At 36.4% G+C, this 11296-nt stretch overlaps 1 protein-coding gene across 5 annotated transcripts; it reads left to right on the forward strand.

The window, feature by feature from the left end:
* Positions 1–3926: 3926 nt before the first annotated feature.
* On the forward strand, positions 3927–9733 carry LOC148849584 (proline-rich receptor-like protein kinase PERK15). 5 transcript variants are annotated; one of them, XR_016100327.1, is made up of 5 exons: positions 4262–4667; positions 6588–6740; positions 7664–7811; positions 9380–9426; positions 9517–9733. XR_016100327.1 is itself a non-coding variant. In XM_088948304.1 (4 exons), the coding sequence occupies exons 1-4, from the start codon at positions 4268–4270 to the stop codon at positions 9518–9520; spliced, it is 258 nt and encodes an 85-aa protein (XP_088804430.1). In that variant the 5' UTR covers positions 3927–4267; the 3' UTR covers positions 9521–9733. The 5 variants fall into 5 exon arrangements, 2 of the variants coding, with proteins under 2 accessions (XP_088804430.1, XP_088804429.1); XM_088948304.1 differs by lacking the exon at positions 6588–6740 and having other exon boundaries at positions 3927–4326; XM_088948303.1 differs by lacking the exon at positions 6588–6740 and having other exon boundaries at positions 4051–4326; positions 9514–9733.
* The last annotated feature ends 1563 nt before the right edge of the window (positions 9734–11296 follow it).

Below are 11296 nucleotides of genomic sequence, written 5' to 3' on the forward strand. Positions count from 1 at the left end.
CTAAAGAGGCTAAAGTGGAGCCCAAAAAATGAGTGGCTGGCAATCAATTTGGACTCTTTGGAATTTTCACCAAGCATGGCTTAAAAGTTGTTCATGTAAGGCCCGCCTCATAAAGCCAAAAGTTGTGTTTGAGCCCTCCCAAACAAGCACTCAAAGAGATTGAAGTAGACAACCCTTCAAATGACTTATGGCCCATTTGTGTGGGACTATCAATGGGGCTGGTTTACCGGATAGAACATAAGCAAATAAAATTATTATGTTAGTTTTGGTTCTATGGTTTTATCCCAATTAATTATTGGATTAGGGCCAATTCTTGCTATTTCAAACCAATTATACAAAGGCTTCATAGTTTTTTTCTTGTAATTTTTGTTATATTTTATGTTAAAGAGTAAATTTCATAGATAGTATTTAAAATAGTTATGGTTAAAAACATTTGTCATATCTATATATAGATAGATATAGACATAGATATAGATAGATAGATACATAGATAAATAGAGTTTTGAGTTGTCATTTCCATAAGTAAATTATAGATCTGAAGTGTAATTAGGTATATAATTAGGTCAAACATCAATTAGACCTATTCATGGATCGGGCTTGGGCTTAGTTTTTGCCAAAATTTGGATGGGATCAGCATGAAGCTTGAGCACAAAACAATGTAAAATGTTCATGGGCCAGGCCTAAAGCTTGACTCACAAATAGCTCTAGTACCGATTAATAATTTGAATGATTTTGGATCCATCATATGGAGCTGATTGATAATTAATTTGTGACTGGTACACACTGTCTTGAATTAGACCCATCCCATTAACAACTATACATTTGGGAGGGTTTAGTGCCTATTTGGGAGGTCTTCCGATTTGAAAGTTCTAGCATTTCAAGTTGACCCCCCACACATGAATGCTAGAAGCTATGTTTGGTGAAAATCCGAAAAGTGTACCATTGCATTCCGAACTAGGGCTCACATGGGAATGCCAAAAGCTATGTTTGGTGAAAATATGGAAAGCATACCATTGTGTTTGGATGCAAGAAGCACAATTGTAATATGAAGTTATCTAGAGTAGCTTCTCTGGAACACCGGTGCTCAACCACTACAACTATGTCATCGGCTCATCGCAACTCACTTTTGATGTAGAAGTCATACCAAATGGGCTCTGAAGCTTTGGTTCAATTGCTTTAGAGAAGCTTTACCAGAAAGCCATGTTTCTGGCTTTTAGACAATCATTTCCAACTTTATGAGGCTTTCACCAAACATGGCTCAAAGATTGTCTAGGTGGGATCAATCTCACAAAGCCAGAAGCCATTGCATGAAAGCCCTCCCAAACTCCCAATAGCTGGTTTGGGCTTCTCGAAATTTTCACCAAAATATAGATTATAGACTACATGTGTAGGGCCCAAATCCAAAAAGCCATAAGTCGTATCATTTCAGCTCTCCCAAATGGGACATTTATGACTTCCGTTCAGCTTGATCCACTCTTACCCCAAACTTTAAAATGCGATAATCCAGTACCTAAATTTTCAAAATGTGACAATCCAGTACCTGCCATTAACTAGTTCTTATTCAACTGTTAACTAGTTGTTAATGTGACAATCTAGTGTCATCTAATTTTCTTTATCAACTATCCAAACATTGACAAAAAAAATTAATAGTCTCAAATCCATGCCGCTTATATTCAAAAAAGTTGGGGTCATTAGAATGTCCATTTAAACGTAACCCCAACTTTCTTGAATGGAAAAAAGCAAGGATTTGGGACTGTTAATTTTTTATCAATGTTTAAATGGTTGATATAGAAAATTAAATGAAATTCAAAGGGCATTTGTGTCTTTTTCAAATGTCACTTAACAACAAGTTGGTGGGCATTGGATTGTCACATTTTGATAGTTCAGATACTGAATTGTTGCATTTTAAAGTTTGAAGACCAAAGTGACACTAGACACAAAGTGCAAGGTACTAATCGGGAATTTTCCCTCTTGTTTTTTATGAATCCTAACAAGGCCAAATCAATTAAATGCTCAATAATATATCATTTTGGATACAAACAACTACCTAGACAAGTATAGCAATGAGAAATAGATAAAGTAGTACGTGCTAGGCGATGAGCCGGTTTGTTAGCTGATTGGGAGCATAAGCAACTAAGCACCGAAGGAATTGAGATAGCATAGCCCTGCAGTCATCTATAATCCGGCGAATACACCATAGAGGAATATAGTTATCCTTCGACAAAGCCTTGATCACATGTAAAGTGTCTCCCTCAAAATAGATGTCCTGATTCAACTAGAGGTTGGCAGCAAATTGGATGCTTTCTAAGAGAGCCCAAGCTTCGACTTCAATAGCTGAATAGGTTGGTAGTCTCCTGGTATGAGCATAAAGGAATTCACCATTATGGTCTCTGATTATCACCCCTATAGCAGAACAATTTACAGAAGTTGCACCATCAGAGTTAATTTTGAGTTTGAATTGGACTAGTCCAAATTGGTCCAAAACATTCAATGGATTGGTTTGGACCTGGTCCATTTATAATGGATTCGCATTGGACTAAATTGGATTGGACTAGTCCAAATTGGTCCATTTATAATGGATTTGCATTGGACTAGATTGGATTGGACTAAATCCAGTCCAACTGACACCCCTATCCATGGGTATCTTTTCTCATAAATAAATACCTTCAAATGGCAAATCTTTTTATGGAAGTATATCCACAAAATTCTACCCATGAAAGTTGTGTTGGCAAAAAGGATAAACTTCATTGAGGACTTATGCTTCGTTGTAATGAAACTTCTAAAACACTAGAACATGTGTTCTTCCTTTGCTCGAACTCTATAGCAGTATGGTTTGGTATTAATATAGGGTTTCGGGTGGATGATCCTTTTAAGTCAATGTTGGGTTGGATGTCAATGTGGGCTCAGTTAGATGATATGATGAACCGAACAAAATTATCTATGTTTCCCATATGTGCTTTTATCCTAGGAATATTTAGAAAGGCAGATATAAGGTGGCTTTGGAAGATAAGACAATGAATATTCACTCCACAATTACTAATGTCCGATTCCAAATTTAGGAGATGCAAAGTCATGGTGATACTATCAATGAAACTAATTCAAGAAGGATTTCCCCATCTATCTCACACCAAGTGTTTGGATTCGGCCACCCACCATTGCTAAGTTAAATTAAGAACATATTTTAAAGTTGTGGGTGAATCAGACTCAGAATGATAGGTCTACACCTACGAAAATTCTTGGTTAAATATTTCTAATGGACCTTATACGAAACAGACTAGAAATTTTCATTGCAACTGCCCCTTGTGAGATTCGAAAGATGATGAATTATTAAAACATTTTGTGCCGTGCAGGAGCCGAGAATGGAAGCCAGAGAGAGAGAGGGGGGGACTATTACTATTACCAGGAAAATACTCCCATTCAAGTAGAGGGTAACTGGGGAAGTGGATCAGACTTGCCCACAATGCGCATGGTGGAGAATGTTTTAGGAAAGTTGGGGCCAAAGGTATCTGTTGTCAACATCACTCAGCTATCTGAGTATCGGAAAGATGGCCATCCATCCATCTACTGGAAGTTCTGGGAGACATTTAGTCCGCAGCAGTTGTCAAACCCTACGAGTTACTGATGCTTTTAGCAGAGGGACAAAGATGTCATGGCCTTTAATCACAAATAATTAGTCATGGCGTTGAGAGAGAAAGTTGTCCATTGAAGAGCAACTTCTGCTGGACAAGGCAATTCAAATACACATGTCTATATAAAGAAAGGGACTTTTTTTTTTGTAAGATATTAACTTTTCTTTAAATTTATACGGGTAGTGCTTATTACACCATTTACAAACATATAAATTGTCATGACACCCCTTACCAATGCCAGAGTTATCTAGGGAGTACAAGGAGTATTTATCACAATAAACTTGAGGGGTATAATCTAAATTCATTATTAGCCCCTGCGTACCCCGCTAGTATATTGTTGCTATAGAATGTTGTTTCCCACCTTGGCAAGTTTATGAGTCAACCGAAATACAAATGCAACAACAAACCGAAAACGCCCTAAAATTGTTTGAATTGTTTACAAACGATGGCCTCAAATCATTATTATTCTCTTTGGAGGTAGAAGAACTAGAGAATTTTTTTTGGGTATAGGGGGACACTACAAGAAAATTGGGCATTAGCAGCCGTTTTCTAACCGACAGATGGATGACTGCCGCTAGAAATACGAGTTTGTAGCGCAGCCGTTTAAAACTGCCACTAAAGACTGATAGACTGTCGCTATGCTAATCCCCGCCAAAAAACAGGGTTTTCACTATACTAATACCCGCCAAAAAACAGGGTTTTCCCTCCTGCTCTTCTCTTCGCTCATTATTTTATATTCCTGCTTTCCCTTCTCTCCCTTCTCTCTCTCTCTCTCTCTCTCACACACACACACACACACAGTCAACCAGGTAAAAATCTCTATCTGATCCGATCTCCAACGGAATGCAATTTCTATTCAAGAAATTTGAAAAGAAACAGAATATATTTGATCCGAGAAGTTGGTTGTGTCTTTTGTCTATCTAATTTGTTCTATTCCTCGCTACAATTAATTTTTCTTCTACAAAGAAGGTAATTGATTAACTGTTCTGAAGCAATAACAGAATAAGAAAGCGTACTATTTTTCAAACTAATCAAAAGGTATGCTCATTTCCTTTTTGATTCTGCATTCTTATTTTAATCATTGTTTGTTGAAGGTTCCAAGCGTTTTACAAATGTATGCATTTTAGGTTCAAGGAATTACAGGAACTTCAGGACATTATCTGCTTGTTTACTTCAATTTTTATTTTATTAGTTGTAATCCCAAGAAAATATTTATGGATCTAGCTAATCTTATCTTGGACTTCTCTTGAAAATTGATGGAGACTTTGGATGGGCGTTGAATTGGGTTTCTTCACAAAGGTTTTATTTTGGCTTTGTCAACTGTAATCTATTCCTTTTCGTTTTGGGTTTGGTTGGTAGTGCGTTACCGCATTATACCCCCCTTTGGACTCTTTTTTTTTTTTTCACGAGATTTTATTTTGATTTGCTATAAAAAAAATATGACATTTATTTACTTATTAAATGACAGATCAATAAAAGTTGATTTTGGGTGATTGAAACTTCATTGTATGCGTGAGGCTAATATTGCTTTTAGGATTTCTATAACACTATGGAGTTAAAATCTTAAACAAGAATATTAAATCTAATTTTATTTTTAATGTTCCTATTTCGGGTCCTTACTATGCATACAAAGCTTTCTCGTGTTCTAGAGAATTGCTTATTTTTTATGGGAAGTATGCCATTGTGTTTGGCTGATGCCTTAGAAAAAGCAGGGGTAATAAGGGAAAGTCTTGTTTGTGGAATACCAGGGTCTAGTTTGTATTTTATAATGCTTTACTTTTAGTTTGGAGGTAGGTAAGTCTTGGATTTCATTCACATAAAAGAATACATGTTGTCCCAAATGGGTAATGGGTAAGGGGATCAGAACAAGCGAACAACATATAATTGTCTGATCTCACTGAAATATATATTACATGAACCAACAGTTACAGATCGATCCCAGGACCTAGACATCCCCATTCTAAAGATTACCTTGAAGTTGCAGACTTAGCAAGTCTTTCAACAACCCATTTTCACTCTTCGGGAACCATCTGAATGAGCAATTCAAGATTCTGCCCAAGGATTTGGCTTCCCTAACTAGGAATTAATTAGTAGATCAATGGTTTAAAATGTCCACATGTTTCCTAATATTTTCATGACATATTTCTATTTCCATGGGTACTGACACAAAATATTACTATAATTAATGTTACAAGACTTGGCTCAAACTGTGAAAACTGGGAACCAGTGGCCTTTCCAGATCCCAGTTAAATGATGGCTTTCATGGGGGTTTATAGGCTGAACAGGTTAACTGCCCGTTTAACCAGTAAAACTGGGACCCATGGAGCATTCCAGTTTTAGTCCAATTTGAGTCTTACATAATTGTCTATAATTGATATATTCTCTAGTGAAAACTAATGGTACTGTGTGGAGTATATGAGATGGTATTATAACATAATTTGACGATATTGTAGATCTGTTGAGTAGAAATATTGTTGACTGCCTACTGGGTATGATTACCACTTTGTGTTAGTTCAAACTTTGAAATTCTCTTTAGACATGAAGTTAAAACTTGGTTTCTTTTTGTGTAATTGGATGATCTATTAGAATGACTTGCACTTCTATGAGTTTAAATTTTACTTGGACTCACTCTATTATGTAATTTTGACTCCTAATGTTTACTGGATGACTATGTAGCTTATGATTTTGTCCATTAACCTTACATTCTTTCCACCAATACCGACATTTTAAACCTTGACCACATCTCTCGAGTCCAGCCAAGCTAAAACTACCTAACAGTCACCTCCCACAATCAAGTATTGGCATTATATCTTGATTACTGTTCAAACATTGTGTATATTGATTACTATTCAAACTGGAACTATAGATTTATGTAAGAGAGCTAAAAAGAATGATAGAGGAGCTAAAGTCAAAGAAATGGATTCCATGGGCTGGCTAATGGATTGCCTGATGAATTAGGAAAACAAGGGGCATCAAGGGATCAACTATATTGGGGTCAAAGTCAAATTGGTTAGAGAGGCTTCCTGGCATTCAGGCTGAATACCTGGATTCATAGGTCAACAAATTTGGTGTCTGACTAGAGCAATCTATATTGGGAACCTGCACTTGGGGGTAGGTAAATTGTAAATATGGTAATATGGCTTGTTTTGTTAGAGGTTGCTAGCTGCTAGTAGCATAGAACTGCTTTTCATTTACCATTTTACTTTCCTTTTTTTCCCTTTATAAAATTATACTGGTGTTTAAAAAGGCCATTGTCCAATGTTGGTCCAGCCATCTAGGGTCTTGGGAGGGTTATATGGATCTGTTTCTGACAAAGAAATGATTTTTTATCTCATTTTTATGGACAATTCAACTAAATGAGCAATTATTGAGTTTATGGTTACTGAAGGGAAAGGAGGAAACCACAGAGAAATGTTCCTGGTTTTAGTTCTCAATTCTTGTATTTTTTTAACAATTTTACCTTATCATTTTGGTTTAGTTTTTACAACTGCTGGTCAGGAGGTACTATTGCATTCCTGGTTAGTAGGGAGACTGGTTTGGTCACATTCCAGTTTCTTTTATTCCAGTCACTGAAAAAGCAAAGAAACCCCTCTGTTCTGGGCACATTAGATTTAAAAAATTTTAAGATCAATATGCACTTGTTTCCCTTTTACAACATATAGTTTTGACCAGTGGTTAGAGATGGGCCCCCTTTATCTAATTTGGAGGTGTCTGAACTAGGCCACTGAAAAGCATGTTTCAATAGCTTGCTAGTTTAAAGCAATCCTTCTAACTTTTTCCTATTTTCTTTCTCTCCTCCCCTTAAAATAGCACTTCCATGAGTTTATAATATGCCACCAAAGGCATTAGTCTGATTGAAGCAATTTGTAGTCTTCTAGATTCTAGAATTAAAAGAGCAAGAAATCAAGAGTCTGGCCATGTTAGCCTATCTTTTGAGCTTACTATCATTTCTACTAATTCTGATTGTGAAGTTGAAACCTGTTTTTCCCCTGCTTTTAATCATTACGGAGATTAACATACTCATGGCTACACAGGTATTTGGCTCCAGAATTTGCATCAAGCGGCAAACTCACAGATAAATCAGATGTTTTCTCTTTTGGAGTCATGTTGCTGGAGTTGATTACTGGGCGCCGACCCATTGATAAAAGTCAAACCTTCATGGATGATAGCTTGGTGGATTGGGTCAGTAATTCCTTGCATCAACCTATAGTTTTTTTCTCCTTTTGAAGTGTTCAAAGCTGTGTTTCATGGATACAGACAAAGGATTAAGCAATTGGAGAACTTCTTATCAGTTCCTGTCCACAAATTCTCCTTATATTAGAGAAAGCTACTTGGCTGCACTTTTTTATGTTGTTTTGGGTCAGATAAATAGGTTGTAGTTGCTCTTAGTGCACTGAGAATGGTGGAACTTTATGTAGCATCTCCAGCTGGTGCTGATCCCTGTACAACTCATTGACAACCTTAAATTACTGCACACTTGACTTTGAATCATTGTGAGATGGGATGTCTATAGTTGGGGAACAAACTCATGACTGAAACATAGTAATGGTGGTCAAGCTTTAAAGTTTAGCCTCTTCTATGTTGTCCTGTTACTGTCAAGGGGGATGAATATTGTTTTTTTATTGTCAAAGAAGCCTGCCACGAAGGGTTGATTAAGTTGAGCAATAACTGGTGAGAAGAGAGAGGTGGGGAGTTTGTTACTGTGGTGCCAGATTTCATGTGCCCTCTGCTGTTGTTGTGCTTCGATGGTCAACTCTGTGCCAGTTTGTCACTTATCATGTGCCTTTGTGGTGCTTGTTTCTAGTTGAGCATTACATTTTTTTTTTTTTTTTTGCATTGGGTGAGTGCTTTGATTGATATAGAGAGCCTGTAATTTGCAGATTTTACTTTGCTTTTGTGTGATGCCATGAGTGATAATATAGAGAGCCTGAAATATATCTTAAGACGGTTTGAGGTGGTCTTAGGGTTGTGGGTCAATTCTGAAAATCGTGGCAGCTCACTTTAACATATCAAGGCAAACTGCTGTTCTTTAATTCAGTTTGATTTTTTTTTTTTTTAATTTGGGTTGAAATTTCCAACTTAAGCTCCATGTTCCAGCTCACTTTAACATATCAAGGCAAACTGTTGCTCTTATATTTACTGTTCTAATAGGGACTTTGTTGCCACCAATAATGTAACTAGGAGCAAATGGCTTGAAAAGGAAGTCTTGGCCAGACTTAGACATGCTACCACTAGGATGGCTTACAGATCCAGGTGATTAATTTTGCAGATATCAGATGTGGAACCTTTGTCCTTTCTATGTCAACACTGACCTAGATGACATTTTCCTTTGGGTTGTGTGGTTTGAAAGAAAAGGTAGGGAAAGGTACCTTGTAAAGGTTTCCCTACCTTTTCCTTCAAACCAAACACAGCCTTGAGGAACGAGTAGGTCGGTTTCAACCCAAAATCTCTAATATGCATGTGTTATTGTCTTCTTGCCAAGATACTATCAAGCAGGTCTTAGATCATTGGAACAAAAGTAAAGTTGACCTAGTTATTACTTTATATTAAGGAGAACTAAATTTCTTAAACTACTATGCAATGATTATTGTTTAATCTTTTCTTTTAGCTATCTAATATGCCATGCCTTGACCTGAACTGTCCAAGCATGCCAAACTTTAAGAGGTTCACAAGTGGCATACATTTTTTATAACATCTGAAAAAAACACTAATTAATTCAGATATTTTCTTACTACTATGTTCAAATCTAGGTCCCCACAGGAAATGCAATCTCACTCTTGATGAGCAAAGAACTCAGGTATGTAGATATATTCTTTAGTCAACTTGATGTCCCTTGTAACCATTTGGCTATGTTTCTTAACCGTTATAATTTTTTTTTCATCAGCAGATGACTTTGTGGTCTATGGCCAAGTCTACACCATGGAAACCAATATACCGTTATCCACTTATTGGCGCTTAATCTTCATAGAGGCCAAGTTCTGAGCAGGCCTCTTCTCTCCAGTTTTCAAGCTTTCATTTGCTTTGCCACTTGAAACTGATATACTGCAATCATTGCTATGATATTGACTGTGATATATTTAATGTGAAGATCTTCATTTGCTTTACCATCTGTTCTAGATCTTGTCAAAGCAAAAAAAAAAAAAAGTGAACATCTACAAGTTTTAGTTGATAATGCATACCTAGTGGATAAAAAATTGAAGGTGATATATTTAACGAGACACGTGAACAGCTAGCTATTTTGGTCTCTGTGCAACAGTAAAGATGGTTGAAGGTGATATATTTAATGGTGTTTGATTCCCTTTTGTAGTGTATATATTTTTCAAAGACGTGCATTTGAAAGCTAATGTTTGAAATAATTAACTGATCATTCAAGCAGGTAATGATATTTATTTATAATGGAATCCGCTCTTGGATTACAGGATACTTTTAAAAATATGGATTATATTAAAAAATATATCAACTGCCGCTAAAAAACGTTTCAGATTTATAGCGGCAGTCATTCATTTTTACCGGCAGTCTACAAAACTGCCGCTAGAACTTCTACCGACACTTCTTTTAGCGGCAGTTTGCCGATTGCCGGTAAAACTTCTAACGGCAGTTTGAGGGACTTTTAGCAGCAGTTTTCTATCTTTCTTGTAGTGGGAGGGGGATTAAAGATTCAAAGATAGCATCTTCAATATATTTACAAATCTAACAATCCAACCATCCTACGCCATTTGGAAGTAAAAACAACTCGAAATTGTTTTTCATAGCAGTAGTGCTAGCAAGCGTGCACCTTGCTTTGTGGAGGTGAACCATAGTCCAACTCCAAACACCCAACTCCTATCCTAACTCAAACCAACTTTCAACCTAACCCAGCCAATCCAAGCCCTAACCCAACCTAAATTTCTTAACCTTTCTCCTATCCTCTAGAATTAAACCTCATACAATCTTTCAAACTCTCTTAATTTTAACTAAGAGGCCTAAGTTGAACTTTTATGATCATACACTAATTTTATTTTTTTTTATTTGCATTTGCTTGTTTTGTGTTTTTATTGTTTCTTGGTACAATAGAAGAAAATGTTTCTTGTGATTAAAGTTTATTATGAATTATGATAGTTCATCTACTAAAAATCTAAGATCATACAATTACCAATGGAAAAAGATAAAATTATAGAATGAAAATCACTAACGATAACTCGTCATTAGGGTTAGGCTTAAGAGCTAAGAAAATTTAATATGGTATGTGGTGGAACTATAATACATATGTACAATGGCAATGGTAGAGTAAGGTTTGGTTTGCCCAAGGAGTTAACCCTAACCTAACCCGTAAAATCAGATTGTCAAAAGCCAAACATAACCTTAACTTGGACATCAACCCAACCTGGCCTTTTCAGGTTGAGTTAGGGTTAACCCAGCCTAATTTGCAACCTTAACTCTCCAACCATTAGTGCACGAGACTATTCTCATTAAGTCAATAACAAGTGTTATTCCTTTTTGCCAAATGTTGTGTTATCCACTTCCAAAATCAACTCTAAACGAAATTAACAAATGTTAAAAACTTCTTCTACGGGGGTGGAAGCAAGAAACAAAATATGGCATGGACCTAATGATCAAATATATTTAGACTGCACGAAGTAGGAGGCGCATCAGTAAAGGAAGTAAAACAATAAGGCATGCATGGTGAT

The sequence above is a fragment of the Nelumbo lutea genome, chromosome 6 (assembly GCF_056320005.1).
Source record: "Nelumbo lutea isolate HS-2025 chromosome 6, American lotus-T2T, whole genome shotgun sequence".
In the NCBI taxonomy this organism is placed as follows: Eukaryota; Viridiplantae; Streptophyta; class Magnoliopsida; order Proteales; family Nelumbonaceae; genus Nelumbo; species Nelumbo lutea.